The 18,637-nt window shown below is 49.2% G+C and overlaps 2 protein-coding genes across 23 annotated transcripts in view; one reads left to right on the forward strand and one right to left on the reverse strand.

Annotated features, from left to right (window-relative positions):
- The first annotated feature begins 1,139 nt into the window (after positions 1-1,139).
- On the forward strand, positions 1,140-11,639 carry PLA2G2E (phospholipase A2 group IIE). Of its 16 annotated transcripts, none has more exons than XR_014234176.1 (6): positions 1,140-1,925; positions 6,540-6,620; positions 7,360-7,501; positions 7,739-7,845; positions 9,655-11,041; positions 11,399-11,639. XR_014234176.1 is itself a non-coding variant. In XM_082354216.1 (6 exons), the coding sequence occupies exons 3-6, from the start codon at positions 6,581-6,583 to the stop codon at positions 9,795-9,797; spliced, it is 432 nt and encodes a 143-aa protein (XP_082210342.1). In that variant the 5' UTR covers positions 1,826-1,925; positions 5,373-5,489; positions 6,540-6,580; the 3' UTR covers positions 9,798-11,639. The 16 variants fall into 16 exon arrangements, 12 of the variants coding, with proteins under 12 accessions (XP_082210345.1, XP_082210338.1, XP_082210339.1 ...); XR_014234177.1 differs by having other exon boundaries at positions 11,557-11,639; XR_014234178.1 differs by having other exon boundaries at positions 10,980-11,041.
- A 3,060-nt stretch (positions 11,640-14,699) lies between these two features.
- OTUD3 (OTU deubiquitinase 3) overlaps positions 14,700-18,637 on the reverse strand; it is a 39,724-nt gene continuing 35,786 nt past the window's right edge. For 2 of the 7 annotated variants that reach the window (XM_082354076.1, XM_082354072.1), the window contains exons 9-10: positions 18,511-18,535; positions 14,700-15,811 (exon numbers count right to left, since the gene is read on the reverse strand). The gene's annotated coding sequence lies outside the window, so the exon portion shown is untranslated. Of the gene's footprint in view, positions 18,536-18,637 lie in introns of all 7 variants that reach the window. The other 5 variants (XM_082354075.1, XM_082354073.1, XM_082354071.1 and 2 more) reach the window with 3 other exon arrangements.

Below are 18,637 nucleotides of genomic sequence, written 5' to 3' on the forward strand. Positions count from 1 at the left end.
ACTGATTGGAGCTTACCCTAAAACAACCCACGATAGCCATCCCTTAAGGACAAATATTTCCTTTCTTGTATCAGAGTACAGCTTCATGGCTTTTGCCTTTATAAGCCCCTGACTCTTTCTCTTCCCCAGAACACTCTTTCCATTTTACCGGAATCTGTGTCTCCTGACTTGCAATTCTATTCTTTTTTTTTTTTTAGTTTACTTTTGGCTGCGTTGGGTCTTTGTTGCTGTGTGCGAGCTTTCTCTAGTTGCAGCGAGGTGGGGCTACTCTTTGCTGCGGTGTGCGGGCTTCTCATTGCAGTGGCTTCTCTCGTTGCGGAGCACAGGCTCTAGGCGCACGGCCTTTAGTAGTTGTGGCACGAAGGTTCAGTAGTTGTGGCTTGCGGGCTCTAGAGCGCAGGCTCAGTAGTTGTGGCCCACGGTCTTAGTTGCTCCACGGCATGTGGGATCTTCCCAGACCAGGGCTCGAACCCGTGTCCCCTGCATTGGCCGGAGGATTCTTAACCACTGCGCCACCAGGGAAGCCCTAACTTGCAGTTCTTAAGACCCCAAATAAACTCTTTTCTTATTTGCAGCCTTCTGTGGTTTTCTGGTTGATACTCCATGTTAAGACAATGAGCTCTGACTTTCCACATGCCATGAACCAGCATATGAATTCGCCAACCCAGGCGACATTAGACTCACAGAGCTGCCCAGATTAGCACAGTGAATTACAGAACCTTGGGCTAGGGCATCCGTAGTAATAAGTTCAACCTGACACAACATTCTACTCTTGGTGGAGGAGCCTCAACATCTTTTCTCACAATTTCTCTCCAGATTTTTTTATAATACGAATTAGCAAATACTTTGGAGTCTTTCTGGGATTAACGCTTCTATTTCTTACTCTAGAAATTCTAAACTAGAGCTTGCTGTTTAGTCACGCATGCATTTGCTCACTTAAGTGCCTACCTTGTGCCAGGCATTGTTCTAGGCACTGGGGGAAGAACAGTGCTCAAGACAAAGTGTCTGCCCTCAAGGAACTCACATTCTATTAGGGGAGAACGGAAGAAATAAACAAATCTGACATATAATATGTTGTGTGGTTCTGTGTATGATAAATATCTCTCTCTTTAAAGAATTTTTTTTTTTAAGGCATTGTTTACTTTGTTTATTTATTTTTGGCTGTCTTGGGTCTTCGTTTCTGTGCGAGGGCTTTCTCCAGTTGTGGCAAGCGGGGGCCACTCTTCAGCGCGGTGCGCGGGCCTCTCACCATCGCGGCCTCTCTTGTTGCGGAGCACAGGCTCCAGACGCGCAGGCTCAGTAGTTGTGGCTCACGGGCCCAGTTGCTCCGCGGCATGTGGGATCTTCCCAGACCAGGGCTCGAACCCGTGTGCCCTGCATTGGCTGGCAGATTCTCAACCACTGCGCCACCAGGGAAGCCCTATCTCTCTCTTTAATTAACCAAATGCTGTCAAAACAATCATCCCATCATGAGGTCTTTCTATTCCTCATCCCTCCTAAACTGCTGTATGTCAGCAAGCACCCAGCACGCCAAGCTTTGCCCTTGTGAGCAGGTGGCTGTTTAATGACTATGGGTACCATGGGCAGCCGGCGTGCGAAAATCATGGCCCCGTCTGTGCCCATTAACCTATCCCAGGGCCTATTGCTTACAACCTTCTTTCTGGTGCCAATTTCTAGATGAAATAAAGGTTTTTGTTTGCAAGCACATTGAACTGTTACAGAAACCTACTCTGGTTAACCAAAGCCAAAAAGGAATTTGGTGAAAGGAAACTGGATGACTCGTGCACTAGAAGAGCTCAGGGCGGAGTCAAGATGGCAGACTAGGAGGACGTGGAGTTCGCGTCTCTGCACAGCTAGGGCACCTACCAGGCACCGGTGGGGGACCACGGACACCGAAGGGGTCAGGAGGAACCCCCAGCGACCTGGTAGGATGTGAGCGTGGTGGGGAGGGAGGGGGGAGGAGAAGTGGAGGCAGGAGAGGACTGGCGCCCCTCAGGGGCGGTGGGGGGAGGGGAAGGCATCTCGGGCCCGAAGCGGGAAACTGGGAGGGCAGAGGATCAAAAGGGAGCGTGGCCAGGTTTCCCCTGCCCACTTGGGCCCCAGGGAGCCTGATGAGATCCTGGGCTTGATCCTCTGCCCACCAAGGCCCCCTCCAGCCGCGCGGGTCCTGAGGGAGTGGGAGGGAGGGAAGGGGGAGCAAAAGTATAGGCTGGACCTCCAGGATCGGCACCCCTGAGGGGCGGCTGGGGGAGGGGAGGAGTTCCTACACCCAGCAGGACCCACCCACGATTAGGGGTCCAGCGGGGACGGGGAGACCCTGGGGGGGACCGTGCAGGGGTGGGGGTGGCGGAGGAACGGAAGGGAAGGTGGCCAGCGCTTTCCCTGTGCACTTGGGCACGGGGGAGCCTGTTGGGACCTAATCCTCTGCCCTGAGAGCCTCCCTCCTGCCGTGCAGAGCCCAAGCCCCGCCCCTACACCCCCACCCACCCACCCAGGGCCCACCTCTACACTGGGAGACCGCCTCCAACTCGCTGAGCCTAAACTCCACCCACACCCCCTCTCCCAGGGCCTTAGCTCCCAACTCCGGAACTTCACACTCCGGAGGCCCTGCTTTGGAGGTGCGGCCCCTCCCCTTCCACACAGGTCCTAAGCAGGGCCCCGCCCCACGCCTGAATGTCACCCCCCCACCAGCCTAGGTCCCGCCCCACCCTAAACCCCACCCCTGCCTAAGTTCCACCCCCGCCTAAACTCCACCCCCCATGGCCAAGGCTTTTTTTTTTTTTTTTTCTGTTGTGGTTTTATTTTACCTTATTGCAGTTGTTTCAATTACATTTTTATATTTTTTATCTTTCTAATTTTATTTTGTTTTTTATTCTTTGTTATTGTATTGCTCTTTTTTTTTTTTTTTTTTGCCATGCCACACGGCTCGTGGGATCTTGGTCCCCAGGCCAGAGGTCAGGCCCAAGCTCCCGTGGTGGGAGCTCCAAGTCCAAACCACTGGACTAACAGAGAACCTCAGACCCCAGGGAATAGTAATCAGAATGAGGCCTCCCAGACGTCCTCATCTCAGCACCAAGACCCAGCTCTATCCAACGGCCTGCGAACTCCAGTGCTGGACGCCTCAGGCCAAACAACCAGTAAGACAGGAATACAGCTCCACCCATCATCAAAAAAAAAAAAAAGAAACAACAAAAAAATATGTTACAGATAAAGGAGAAAGGTAAAAACCTACAAGACCAAATAAATGAACATGAAATAGGCAACCTACCTGAAAAAGAATTCTGAGTAATTATAGTAAAGATGATCCAAAATCTCGGAAACAGAATGGAGAAAATAAAAGAAACATTCAACAAGGATCTAGAAGAACTAAAGAGCAAATAAACAGTGATGAACAACACAATAACTGAAATTAAAAATACTCTAGAAGGAATCAATAGCAAAATAACTGAGGCAGAAAAACGGATAAGTGAGCTGGAAGAGAAAGTGGTAGAAATAACTGCCAGGGAGCAGAATTAAGAAAAAAGAATGAAAAGAATTGGGCTTCAATGGTGGCGCAGTGGTTGAGAATCTGCCTGCCAATGCAGGGGACACGGGTTCGAGCCCTGGTCTGGGAGGATCCCGCGTGCCGCGGAGCAACTAGGCCCGTGAGCCACAGCTACTGAGCCTGTGCGTCTGGAGCCTCTGCTCCGCAACAAGAGAGGCCACGATAGTGAGAGGCCTGCACCACCGCGATGAAGAGTGGCCCCCACTTGCCGCAACTGGAGAAAGCCCTCGCACAGAAACGAAGACCCAACACAGCCATAAATAAATAAATAAATAAATAAATAAATAAATAAATAAATAAAAGAATTGAGGACAGTCTCAGAGACCTCTGGGACAACATTAAACGCACCAACATTCAAATTATAGGGGTCCCAGAAGAAGAAGAGAAAAGAAAGTGTCTGAGAAAATATTTGAAGAGATTATAGTCGAAAACTTCCCTAACATGGGAAAGGAAATAGTCAATCAAGTCCAGGAAGTGCAGAGAGTCCCATATAGGATAAACCCTAAGAGAAACACGCCAAGACACGTATTAATCAAACTATCAAAAATTAAATACACAGAAAAAATATTAAAAGCAGCAAGGGAAAAACAACAAATAAAATACAAGGGAATCCCCAGAAGGTTAACAGCTGATCTTTCAGCAGAAACTCTGCAAGCCAAAAGGGAGTGGCAGGACATATTTAAAGTGATGAAAAGGAAAAACCTACAACCAAGATTACTCTACCCAGCAAGGATCTCATTCAGATTTGATGGAGAAATCAAAAGCTTTACAAAGCTACGAGAATTCAGCACCACCAAACCAGCTTTACAACAAATGCTAAAGGAACTTCTCTAAGTGGGAAACACAAGAGAAGAAAAAGACCCACAAAAACAAACCCAAATCGATCAAGAAAATGGTAATAGGAATATACATATCAATAACCACCTTGAATGTAAATGGATTAAATGCTCCAACCAAAAGACACAGACTGGCTGAATGGATACAAAAACAAGACCCTTATATATGCTGTCTACAAGAGACCCACTTCAGACCTAGGGACACATACAGACTGAAAGTGAGGGGATGGAAAAAGATATTCCATGCAAATGGAAATCACAAGAAGGCTGGAGTAGCAATACTCATATCAGATAAAATAGACTTTAAAATAAAGACTGTTACAAGAGATAAGGAAGGACACTACATAATGATCAAGGGATCGATCCCAGAAGAAAACATAACAATTATAAATATTTATGCACCCACCATAGGAGCACCTCAATACATAAGGTAAATGCTAACAGCCATAAAAGGAGAAATCGACAGTAACACAATAATAGAGAGAGACTTTAACACCCCACTTACACCAATAGACAGATTATCCTGCTTTGGGTAGTATAGTCATTTCCACAATGTTGATTCTTCCAATTCAAGAACATGGTATACCTCTCCATCTGTTTGTATCATCTTTGATTTCTTTCATCAGTGTCTTATAGTTTTTTGCATACAGGTCTTTTGTCTCCTTAGGTAGGTTTATTCCTAGATATTTTATTCTTTCTGTTGCAATGGTAAATGGGAGTGTTTCCTTAATTTCCCTTTCAGATTTTTCATCATTAGTGTATAGGAATGCAAGCAATTTCTGTGCATTAATTTTGTATCCTGCTACTTTACCAAATTCATTGATTAGCTCTAGTAGTTTTCTGGTAGCATCTTTAGGATTCTCTATGTATAGTATCATGTCATCTGCAAACAGTGACAGCTTTACTTCTTCTTTTCCAATTTGGATTCTTTTTATTTCTTTTTCTTCTCTGATTGCTGTGGCTAACACTTCCAAAACTACGTTGAATAATAGTGGTGAGAGTGGACAACCTTGTCTTGTTCCTGATCTTAGTGGAAATGGTTTCAGTTTTTCACCATTGAGAACGATGTTGGCTGTGGGTTTGTCATATCTGGCCTTTATTATGTTGAGGTAAGTTCCCTCTATGCGTGCTTTCTGGAGGGTTTTTATCATAAATGGGTCTTGCATTTTGTGGGACCTCAACATTTCTGATCACGACAGAGCCGGGTCCTCTCCTCCATCCCACGAACCTCCAGCCAAGCTTTGAAGCCCGGCCTCAATGTTCTGACCCGACGATGGGGACAGCAGCTCTCTCTGGGGGCCAAGTTGGACCAGGAGGCTACTGTCTCCCCGACCCAGGCCCCAAGATGACATCAAAAGGATGGAAGTTTCCAGCTCATGCTGGAATGTGGGTTTTCCAGCTGAGTCAGATGGAGCCTGTTTCTATGGCAGCCACGCTCCACCACTGCTCAAGGGTTTGGGGAGACAGAATTCTTAGCTGGGAGTATTTTCGCTACCTGTCAAACAAGCAGGAGCCTGCCCAGGAAAGAACAGTAAAGAAAAACCCCTAAGCCCAGCTGGCTGAGCGCCCAGCCTTTGGATTCTACGTTCTTGGACAAATGGCCCCCTGCTATGTAGTCAAGTTGCCATCACCACTCTCCGTCTGGGTAACACAGGGGCTGGTTGAGGGGCAGGGAGGGGAGTCGGGGCCATGCTGAAGTAGCTAGCATCACGGAAACAGGACAGACTTGCCCTTGGTGCTCCCTGGCGAAGGGAGCTGAGCACTGAAGTTTCTCAGCCTCTCTAGTCTGCATCAGTAAAATGGGAATGAGAAAAAGACACCAAGAATGAAGAGCACCTAGCACAGCCCAGACATATAGCTCCTCGGTGGGACCAAGCACGGTGATTTGGGGAAAGGGGGAGGGGAGGGGAAGGGCGGTGAGAAGAAAGCCCACAGATCGACCCCACCTTCCCCAAACTGCCTGGAAGCAGAGCCCACAGGCCCCAGGCTGGACCCTCCCCTGGAGACTTGGCCACAGTGTCAGACCAGGAAGTATCATTACGTCACTGGGCATTCAGGGGTTAATGATGGGGAGTGGACAGGACCCGGGTATTTAACTAATGCGGAGACGGAGACGCCTTGAGATCAGAGGCACCCCTGCTGACTTCCTTCTCCTGCAGCCCAGCTTCTCTACTCCCTGCACCCCTCCCCTCCCCCCAGAATGAAGCTTCCCCCTCTTCAGACCTTACTTTGCCTCATGGGTAAGTAACCTTCCTGCCTTTACCCCTCCCCTGCCCCAGCTAGGAATCCCCAACTCCCTGGAGGCCCCTGAGCTGGGCCCTGAGGAGGGTGTGATTGGACATCCTGAGGAGGCCAGTTCTTCCTGAGCCATCGCTCGTCAGTGGGGAGGGGGGAGAGGGGAAGACTGCAGCCTGGATGGCCCGGTGGGGCGGGGGAGAGGGGCTGGCAGGGATCCCAGACAGCACACGAGCTCCTGCCACCCACGCTCCATCCCCCACCTAAGTTTCCATTTTTGGCTCTAACCTGCCCCGGTCAGCAGCCCCCCATTGCTGCATCATCAGGACCTAGAGGAATTTGGCGAAGTCCAGGTGGTTAGGAAGCTTATCCAGTGACATCCGATGGGACTTGACAGGGACAGAGTTCCTGCGGGGATGGGGCTGACACCTGGGTAGGTGATCAGGAAGGGTTGGGACCCGGGAGGATGAGTGGGGGGGTATTCTGGGAGATGGTGGAAGGAGAGCAGGAGGGGGGTCACGTGTGCTGACACGACGCGGGTGAGGACTAGGGGATCAAGGTGCGATGATGTCATGGGGATATTATTACTGCTTAGCATTGTTATTATTGGGAATGAGGTGCTTAGGGAGGTGAGGTTACCTAGACAATCAGATGTCTGGACTCAGATTTGGGGGCACATCAGGGGCAGCTGGCTGCAGACGGTGGGGCCCTGAGGGATCTGGCCTCCTCCACCCTCCCTCCCAGCAGTGGCCCTCACTGTCGGGAACCTGGTCCAGTTCGGGGTGATGATTGAGAGAATGAAGGGGAAGCCTGCACTGCAGTACAATGACTATGGCTGCTACTGTGGTGTCGGCGGCTCCCACCGGCCAGTGGACCAGACAGACTGGTGAGCAGGCGGCCCAGCAGGTGGACCACCCCGCTGGAGGATGGGGAGGCTGCGGGGGCATCCTGGGGGTGGAGGAGCTGGGGGAAGCATCCTGGGAGGAGGGAGGGGCTGGGGGCACCTAGAAAGTTGGGGCCGACCTCCACTTTGAGCCCCTTTGGGCACTGAGCCCCCCAGGCAGCCCCTGGTCCTGCCCAGCCTGGCTCACAGGCCCCTCCAAGCCAACCGTGACCCTTACAGGTGCTGCCACGCCCATGACTGCTGCTACGGGAGTCTGGAAAAGCTGGGCTGTGAACCCAAATTGGAAAGGTATCTTTTCTCTGCCAGCAGACACAGCATCTTCTGTGGTAAGTGAGCAGCCCTAGACTCGCCCAGATACCAGGATGGGGGAGAGCTTCAGCTAGGAACCCTCTCCTGTTGGAGACCCTTGAGCCTGGTCACCTGGGCTGGGGCGGGGGGTGGGATCTTCCATCATCACGGAAGTGGGGAGAGACCTGTCCATCTACCCAGATGCTCCTGCGGCACCCGGTCTAGAGAGCACGTGACCCATCAGCTCCTGCCCTGACCCCAGGCACTTTCCCCAGCCAGAGCCCTCCCAGCTCCAGCCTCTGGGGAGAGGAGCAAAGTGGGTAGAGCTGAGCCGGGCCCCAGAGCAGCTGTACCCACACAGCCCTCCCCAGGGCCTGGGTGGCAGCTAGAGGCAAGGTTCCCAGGACAGAGCCTTGAGGGCAGAGCCCCAGACAGGGAGAGAGCTGGAGCTTGGATTTGGGACAGCAGACCCTGCTCCCAAAGGCTGACTGCACCGGTGCTCATCTTTGCCAGGCCCAGTGCCCACTTGGACCAAGTAGCTTTCCCTTGGTCCCCGGCCCGGGCAAGCAGCCTGCCCCGTGGAGGGAGCTCAGATCAGAGAAGCAAACCTTCTTCCTGCCGCAAAGCCAGGAGCAGTCTGGAAGGAGGGCAGGCCCAGCGTGGGGCACAGCAGGAGGGTCTAGGAGGGTCAAAGAAGACTCAGCTCAGATCTCTAAGGTCTGCCCTGGGGGAGGGGCAGAACAAGGACCAGAACCACGGGAGGCAGATTCGGCTCAGAGGTTCCTGTTCCCAGTAAGGCAGCTTTGACAGGTAGTAAGCTCCCCATCCCCGGGGGTTCAGGCAAGGCTAGGAAGCCACCTGTTAGGGACGGCACTAAGAGGATGAGTGAGGGGAGGGGTTAGGTGAAGAGGGACACAGGGTCAGGGAGTCATCTACCTACTGTATGGCTTTGGGCAAGTGACATAACCCCTCAAAAGCCTCTACTTACTCATCTATAAAATGGAGACAATCACTCACTTCCCTGGCTTAGTCAAGCTTCTGGTAAGAACCCCACAAAGGAGCTGACGTGGCTGTTAAGTCCCTTCCAACTCTGATTTCTGCTGAAAGAGCAGGTGACAGCAGAACCCGGATGGGAAATGAGGCTGACCTTTGCGAAGGACAGTGAGGAACCTGGACATTTCTGAGCTGGGGTATGTCTCTGTGGGGACAAAAAGGAGCCAGAGCCACTCAGGGCAGACAGAGGCAGTGGAGGGAAGAGGAGGCTTTGGGGCCCCTGGTGCCTGCAGAGCTGACGCCAGCTCTGCTCCCCAGGCAGGGTGTGGCCACGTGTGGAGGGGGAGCCCTAAAGCTAATGCTAGGAAAATAGGCTCCGTCCGCTCTGAGGGAGATAGGCACGGCCGAGCAGGCCTCAGTTTCAGTCCCTCTGGGGCACACCATCTGGGGTTGAGCTGCTGTAAACTTCCCAGCTTTCCTCTCTGGTTGATGGCTGCCTCACTGTCAGTAACCCATTACATGGGAGAAGGAGTTGCCTGGAAATGCACTCTCCCTGGGCTGAGGCGGACGACAGTTAGTGAACCAGATGGTCTCCCCATGGGGGAGAGGGCTAAGGGCAGTGGAGTGGGCTTGGGAAAGAACAGGAGAACAAACTCCCATGCTTCCCAGCATCCTGGGCCCCAGCAGGCCCTCCAGTACTCTGCCCTTTCTCTCACCCATCCCTGGAACATCCCCCATAAGAATGGGCTTCCAGCAGAATGGGGCTGAGAACAGGGACCCCAGAGCAGTCCCCTGCATGTCTGAGAGTGGCAGGACCGAGGAGCCCAGGGCCTGACTCACCTCATTCCATCCAGCCGGCAGAACCACCTGCCAACAACAGACCTGCGAGTGTGACAAGAGGGCTGCTCTCTGCTTTCGCGACAACCTGGGCACCTACAACCGCACATATGCCCATTACCCCAACAAGCTGTGCACCGGACCTACCCCGCCCTGCTAAGGCTGTGCTCCGCTTCTTCCCTGCGGTCCCCTGCCCTCCAGCTGCTGGAGCCCCAGACCTCCGGAACGTTGGCACCAAAGCCCCTCCCTCTGGAAAATTCCTTTCCTGCAAACCCATCCCTCCCCGAGAGCTCCCAGATGAGGAAGAGCCATGCCTGGGGGCCCTTTAGCACCCAGAAGATTCTATAACCCACCCCCTGGGATCTCAGTTCCCTCTTCTGAATATGTGAATGATATTTTCCCATAATTCTAATACTGATCCTCAGATTCTATCATTGTAGGGCTTAATTAGTCTACACTTTTCATTCATTCATTCATTTTTTTGAGCACCCACCCCGTGCCAACAATGTGCTAAGCACTGGGACACAGCGTGGGTCTGACATGGGTGGCCCCTGTGCACAGTTCTGACATTCTGTCCTTTTAATTTCCCATTACAGTGAGTTTTTGTGATTCTCTTTTTCTAACATTTCACCATCTTATCCAAGATAATAATGGCAATCTCTAGAAGGAAGGTTTCTGGCCATATGGCATAATGTGAGAAGCACACAAAATACCAACCTAAAAATATTGTCCCCACCATGTCATCAGGCTTCTAATCCCTCCCATCAGAAGACTGGCTCAAAGTGAAAAGAAGCTCTCAAATCACCTTTTTCGAAGCCCTCCCTTGACAGATGGGCATCCGGGGCTCAGAGAGGGAAAGTTCTACCTGAAGGGGTGTCCTCACTCCCATGCCAGTGTGCCTTCGTTTCTTCATGAGTGAGTATCAGTCACTGACACTCTACCCCTCTGGTTGTCATCTTGGACAGCCTAGGGTGCCCAGGGAAGGTCAGCTGTGAGGATGCCCAGGCCAGGTCAGGCTCCTGATACAGGGAGGGGAAGAGGAAAGGTTTCAACATCCAACACCCTAGGGCCAACTCTGGAGCCAATTTAAAGCACCAAAGGATTCCCATCAAATGGAATGCAGCCTATCTGGGAAGCGATGAACTTCAGCAGATTCTACTCCTAAATAGAGATATGATATCTCCTCTATCTATAACATGCTGATAAAATCTTCCGGTATTGGGATGAGCCTATTTAATGAGATAAAGCATGTAAAAAAGCATTGCACAGGCAACACTCACAGCGGCCAGGTAATAAACATCCACTCCCTTTGTCCATTTCATGGCACGTGTGCAACTTTCAGGACTTTGAGGGCAGGAAAGAACCTGAAGCCATCAAAAGGATGATCATCACAAATTTTAAAAGGTGAAGAAGTTCTGTGCTAGCAAAACAAACACAAACAAACAAACACACAAAACGAGAGGGGCAGATGTGAGTGCTTTGTTGCTGTGACTTGACTCAAATCCTCGCTGAAGAATCACCAGGAGACCAGGTCTTAAAGCATAGCGTGGGTGGGTGGGGAAGAGAGCAACATGTTTGTTGAGAAGAGTGGTCCTGAGGCGCCCTCTGGTGTCCATTTTGTTCAGGCTAATAGGTGGAAACAAATTTGACTTAAACCTGAATTTCCTTTCATCATGGGGGCAAAGTATGTTTCTGGGCTAGTGAAATCGGTCCCTTCGCATTTTCAGTAATCGTATGCTGAGAAATAATAAGTCCTTACAGACATCTTAGAATGATGGTACGACTGCATACACGAGAAACACAGGAAGAAGGAACTGACCTGGGGGAGATGGAGAGAGGTGGTGCTCTGGGCGTTATGGATTCAAGGCAGCGATGGAAGGAGTACCTTGTGATGTTACAGTTGCTTAACCATCTGACAGGGTGAAAGTTGGAACTTAAGAACAAGCCCCGGTGCAGCCTGTTTTTCGAAGAATCAATAAATATTTGGTGAATGCATCAATGATTCTGTCTAAATCCTGTTTGTGTGTGTCTATAGTACACACGCTTGATTTCCAGCGCAGACTTGGTGGAAAAGGCTGAAAAAAGGAAAGGAGAACCCTGAACTTGACGTCGGAGCTTCCAGGTAGAGCCCTCTGCTCTGCCAGTCAGCAGCGGTGCGTCTGTTCTAGACCTCGCCGCTCAGGGAGCTTATTAGAAATGCAGAATCTTGGACCGGACCCCAGACCCCCCGGTTAACAAGACCCCCAGGTGATTCGTGTGCACACTGAAATCCAAAAAGCGCTGATATATGGCCACAGACAGCCTCAGTGTCTGCACTTGTAAAATAGAACAATGACATTTCCCTGGTAGGTTGATTGTAGCAAGGTTTTAATAAATTAGCATGTGTGAATGTACACAAAATAATGCCTAGCACATTATAAGCATCCCATAAATGAATGAATGATAGTCATAATAACAAAAATATCTAACATTTATTAAGCATTTGGCATTCACCAGGCACTGTTCTAAATGCTTTATGTTTATTAATTTATCGAATGAATGAATGAGTGAATGAATGAATGGATGAATGAGGCATGGGGACTAAATCAAGGCTGGGGAGGGGACTTTGTTACCTGAATGTTTCATAGCTTGCGTCTCCAATTTTGATGATAGGATTTGGATGGTTTTTGCTTTTGTTCCCACTTAGCCCCTAACAAAAGCTATGAACCAAGTGTTCAATTAAATAACTTGCTGAGTAAGCGATTAGAAATCAAATCACATTGGAATGCCAGAGTTAAGTCCAATTATTATTTCGTGGACATTCGTCCACTTCTTTAGGGTTCTTTGCAGTGTCACTGCTGGAGAACTGAATACTGTATTAAATTTCTTTCTTTCCCTCAATACACTTTCATACAAACCATGCTCCTGGCCCCTTGCTGAAACCTGGAGACAGAGCCAAATCTGATGTGGCCAAGCTATAGACAGACAACACCAATTACTCTACACTAGTAAGTGTCATAATAGAGCTAAGATCAGGCTCTCAGGACCTAAGGTTCTTCAGCCCTCCGTTCTCCATCCAGTCTCCATCCTGTCCACGATACCAGCTTCATTTTCCCAGAGATTGATTTCCATCATATCACTCTTCTGCCCCTGAACCATCAGTGGCTCCCCATTATCCACCAAGCCCTGGCATTCAAGCTTGGTATCATCTGTTTTTCCAGCCATATATCTCTCTCTATGCTCCTCACCACTGCCAGAACACGCCCACCTGTTTTCACACCTCTGTGCAATAGCTTCCTTCAACCCGGAAGCCTCCCTCTCACAGGCTCCTTATCACCACATTCACATCCATGTGCTTTGAGGCACATCTCACATGCCACCTTTCCCATGATGGTTTTCCACTTGGAGAAGATTTCACCCTCCTCTGAACAGCCAAGCAATGTGTTTATACTTTTCTTAGGGACACTTACCCCAGCTATTTGGGCTCTTGTTTTGGGCTCCTATATGGTGAAGGCAGACTGCCCTGAGTTCAAATCTGTGATCTTGGACCCATTATTTATTTCCTCATGTGTAAAATTGGGATGGGACCATCGCCTCACTGGGTGGTTTTAAGGTTTAAATGAGATAACTTATTCAAAGTGTCTGGAGCGTCATAGATGCTCCATCTGTGCTATGTCACTTTGCATTTTTGCCTCCCCTGTTGAATCCATCACACGGTGGATGCTAAATAAATATCTGCTTAATTGAATCCACAGATACATGACAATTGCGATTATTTTACAGAAGTGGCATCATACACAGGATAAATACTATACGAATTTATTTGAATAGCCCCTTGGCCCACTACTCTGAGTGCCATTTATCTTAAACATTTATCTTAAATGGACAAGCGTTTGGAAATCACTAACCTTCAGTGCCCTGATCTGATGTCCCACAGAGGCAATGAGGTAAAATTGGCTGGAGAGACGGTACACAGCACTCTTCCTGGAGGGCTGTTACCTGTGATGTGTTCCAAGGTCAAAATGCACATACAGGCTGACTCGTGACACTTACATCGGGACAGCACTCTGGTCCTAGCAGATCCTTCAGAAAGATTCTCAGTTGGGTTAACAGAGTCCAGAGTCTGGGCCTCGTGGGCTCAGGAACTGGATAGCATTTGTGCACCCAGAAGTCTCTCGGTCACGGAATGAGGCAAAAATCACACAGGGAGGACAGTGACCAAGGGGGAACGGCCTTGCCAGTAGCTGGAGAATTCTTCTTCCACCCAGGGTGGTACCGGACACCGTTCAGTGCCAAGGTTCTGCAGAAACAATTCGAAGGCTGCTTGATGAGCACAAACATAGAACAAGAGCAAGCAGGAGCCTCGAGGCCAAAATCATGAGGCCGCGGCGAGGCTGGTGAGATGGCAGCAATCTTGACCTGTGACTAGCGCTGGTGCCCTGGAGCCCTGGAGCCCGGCGCGAGCGGCGCCCTGCTGCACGCGCCAAGGGGTCCCCTCCCTCTGGCTTTCTGTGGCCGCCCTTCCCCCTCCGGAGGACCTCTTCCAGGTGAGTCCGTGCAGTCACCGCTGCCCACGTGAGCCTGGGGGAAGGTGCTCCGTCCTGGAATGGGATCAAACCAAGCCCCCAAGTTCTAGGGAAACCCCAAGGTGGCAGCCAATACGGGCAGACAGCTGCTCTGTATTCAGACAACTACAGACTATCGGAGACGTTCTGAGATACCAGGCAGAAATCTAAGGGATGGCCCTGCCAGTGTGTGCGGCGGCCACACTCCCCTGCACGGAAGCTACCATCAGCTGCTTAAGCTCAGTGAGACCCCAGACGACCACACACTGGAAGGCGGCGCACATCTTCCGTGCCGAGGTCTCTCAGGAGGACATTTCCCGGCATGCTCTCTGTCTCACGCAAACGGCGGTCAGACAGTGACAAAAACAACTCGAAACTTTGTCTTTAAACTAGAATTTATTGGTATACAAAACTCCATTTCATAGATAAAGTGGCACATCTTTGCAGCTTCTATTGCACCAAGTATTGAAGATTAAAAACACAAAAAAAGAAACATTTGGTTTTGAAAACACTGCAAATAGCCAAGTACAGTACTTTGGTAAATAAAAAATAAAATGGTTCAGAGTAACACAATCTGAGGAAAGAAACATCCTGGAGGAAATGAACTATGGACATCAGACAACGGTCACATTCCCCCCGTCCAGCTCCACAGATAAGGCAAGACTTGCTAAGTCTATGGATCATGACCCCACAGAGGTCTTAAGTATCTCCGGACTGCAGTGAGGACAAGTGTAGTGCAACTAGAAAAAAGGGAAGGCGGCTGAGCCTGGGAAGGCCCCTGTGTTCTCCACAGACCCATCTGCCCTCCTTCATAAAGGGGGTTGACACCCACCAGCGCTTCCGCATCAGCAGGAGGAACACGGAGGTCTGATGTCCGACTCCTGGCTCTTTTCTTCTGCTCACGGAGCCCAGTGCCGGTGGCGGACGCTGGAAGGGCAGCCAGGGAGGCCGGGGGCCCTTCTCCCCGAGGAAAGTGAACCATGAGAGGAGCCCGCACCCGCATTCCTCAAGTTTTGGTTGAGGGACCTGCCAGGGGAGCAAACCGCAGGCTGAGGTCTGTGACTGTGCTCAAGCGACCGTCACAGACGGCTGGCAACAGTGACCTGCTGGGTGTCGAGACGCAGAGGATGACGGGCAGACCACCGAGGCTTCGCCCAGCGGTCACTACCTTCCAGGGCTACAGCACAGCGAGGAGTAGTTCCGGGACCAGGGGCGTGCCCTGCCTAAACCACAGTCACCACGCACAAGTCCGTGCTCTTAACGAAATTATTCTCTACTGGTACCAGCCCCTTCTCAAGTAACTTTGCGAGGATGCTAAACATTTTCATCAAGCTACAAAGTAGTCTGAACTAGGAGAGCGAGGCTCTAGAAGGTAATTCCTCAGAGGAAATGGTTAAGAGCCTGAGGTTTGTACAGGGAATGTCACCTTGGACAGACGCAGCCAAGCAGTCAACGAGGCCCAGCTCCTCCCCGGAGCCGGGCCCTGTGGGCACCTTCTGAGTTCCGTACTGTGCAATGCACTTCGTGACTGGTGCTCAGTGTCTCCACTTCAATCCAATTATCCATTCCCCGCCTTGCATGTGACGGCAGAAGATCTGCTATCATTTACACATGCCATCGAGATCTTCAACTTAACAACGTCAATGGAAAAATACAATTTGCTTTAGAGTCAGAAAAACACACCTTGTAGAAAATGCCATTATTAAATCACCTCAGAACAACCGTCGGAAGGCCCCAGAGTTTGAGCAACGCCTGTTCTGAAAGCTGAGATGAACAAAACAGTGAACAATGAAAATGTCAAAACACAAAAACTGCATCAGACTCTGAGTCTAAAGGCTTGCTATAGATAGAGCCTTGAGGTAAAAAAAGGTGAAGAGCTACGCATCTACCCAAAATGGGAGTCAGAGAGGGCCACGGATGTGACATTGAAACCACAAAGCTCCACTGTCACCCCACCCACACAGACCCTTCTGGTCAGGCTGAGAGTTAGCTCTGACTAGGAACCCAAGTTTCCTTCAACTGACGGCACATTCGAGTTGAACATCTCACAGAGGTAAACTGACAGCATTCTATGTGGACACAATAAAACCCAGGCAGTCCAGAGTTTCTCAGAATGAGAGAAACTGCACACTGACGACAGGGACTCACTACGAGCACAGTTCAATGCCAAGTCCATCTGGTATCTACCTACTTAACGTGGGAGCAGCTCTCCCCCCTCAGCATGGCCCTCCCCCGCCCCAGGACCGTATCACTTCCCACCGTCAAAGCTCCCCAGGGAAGCAGGCAGCACCATGAGAAACGACCTACACAAAGGTCCACTCTAGCTGCCCCACAATGGAGCTCCCACTTGACAAGCCCTCAGAATCACAATAGGTAGGGAAGTGTTTTCAGAGCTTATAAAAGAAACTATAGACAAGCTCAACTAACACTTAAGATTCTTCTTTCTGCCACAATTCTTCAACCAGACTTCACTCCTGAAAGCATATGTTCCTATTATTGAAAAATTAAATATACATATACATTCTCTCTCTAATATCTCCTGGTGGCAACTATATTAATTCAGAAGTTGTGATTCTATGTTGTTTCAATACATCTACCTCTCTAGTACAAAGCTGATGCTACTAAAATTTTATTTCGTATTTTGACCTTTAAAAAAATCTTTTTTTAAAATCCATAAAACCTTTATATACAGTTTATAAGACTAGTAAGCAGCTATGGACCACCGCCTCATCCCCCTTCTCCTGACCAAAGCTACCGAGACAATCCCACATAACAAACCTCTAACAGCCACAGAGGTTAAGAAAGAGTCGCCTCCTACTATGCAGTGCACCTGAGTAACTGTACCAGGTAACCGTCACTGACCACAGTCATCCCAGGACTAAACATGCTGGGCCTCCACTTTGGCTGCCAATAAAGTAGTTCTCAAGTGCCTACCAAGGCAACCAAGTACTACATGGATTCCATCTACCTCATACTTTGGTGGGACTGAGGCAGTGAAGGCTAAATTTAAACCCTTAGCTAGAAGTTATCACTAAAGTTGGATACATGTTCCCCATTCCTAATAATTAACATACTAAACGCAGACCAGTTATAACTGGAAAACTATGAAATGGTAATAAAAGAAAACTACTGAAGCCATTTGATTAGTTTTTAAAACCACTGTTATTTTACCCAAGAAATGCCGAAGCCTATTATCAGAATTAGGTAATTTATAAATAAATGTGCCCAATATTCTTTAGCAACTTTTTAGCAACTTCTAAAACCCAATAGGAAAAAACAAAAACAAAAACCCAATAGGGCCCAAGGCCACCTTCATTAACCAAGTAAATAAAGCGATCCTACTACTTCTGACAATGGGTCTCCCTTAAGCTATTTCTGACTCCTAATTCTGCTGAATTTCTGGTACACAATCAGTCTTTCTGAGAGGATCCGGTCTCCTGTACTCTCACAGTACAAAACAGACGAGAAAGAGCGCTCGCTCAGAAATGCTCAGCCAGAGTCAGGAATGTGCCCAGAGTTAAAAGCCAAGAGAACAGATCCTAAAGCACTGGACCTCACTCCCTTGGAGACAGTGAGACAACGGAGACCCCTCACTTGTTTGGACTGAGTACTAGAGGCTCTAACTCAGGACTCTGCAATGTGCAAAGAAAAAATGCTGTGCAGTTTCTAAATCTGCTACATATTACGATGTACTGTACCAGGATGTCCTAGGAGCACTTCCAAGAGACTACTGATGCTCCAACCACAAAAAGTCACCAAAGTCAAACAAACAAAAAATTAAAATACATCATCAAAACCACAGAAAGCAAATCACCTGCTGATAAAGACAATCCAATGAATCCAAGGCCAGCCCACACAATGATATGTCTATACGTGTCAAAACCTTTTTATAGTTTTTCCCTTTGCCTCGGAACTCTGATAATTTTGAAATCTGAGATGGGGGAGGTAACTAATAATTTACCTTTTGATTCAGCACATATTATTTCTCCAAATATTAGGTCCCCAAAAGGCAAAGACAGTCCAAGATTGGCCACATCATACATTCCAGTTTTAAAGTTCACAACCACCTAATTCGGTTTGAGGAATGACATCTCTCCACCGCCCAAATCTATTTCAGCACTGTGGAGTCATTTGAAGGCCTCAGCCAAAGTAAGTTCTCTGCCCTGCTGGTCTAACCTAAGTCACTGACAACTTCTGGAGGGTGCTGGAGAGTGTTTCGAACAACAAAATCCCCAAACAGGGCTTAACTAAAAAAGAAGTTAAGTGCAGCGTTTTATGGGATTTCACTTTCACAATACTAAGAAAATTCAGCAATGGGTCAAAAGTTACCTTTTATTTCTCTGAAGGCATCTTTCTAAATCCAGAATAGTAAGGAAGAAAAGACAGTTACCTACTTAAAATGTGAACATGAAAAGCCTTAGAAATTCTTCCAGACACCCCCAAACCCCTGCCCCAA

Source organism: Balaenoptera borealis (genome assembly GCF_965194805.1).
Source record: "Balaenoptera borealis genome assembly, chromosome: 1".
Lineage (NCBI taxonomy): Eukaryota > Metazoa > Chordata > Mammalia > Artiodactyla > Balaenopteridae > Balaenoptera > Balaenoptera borealis.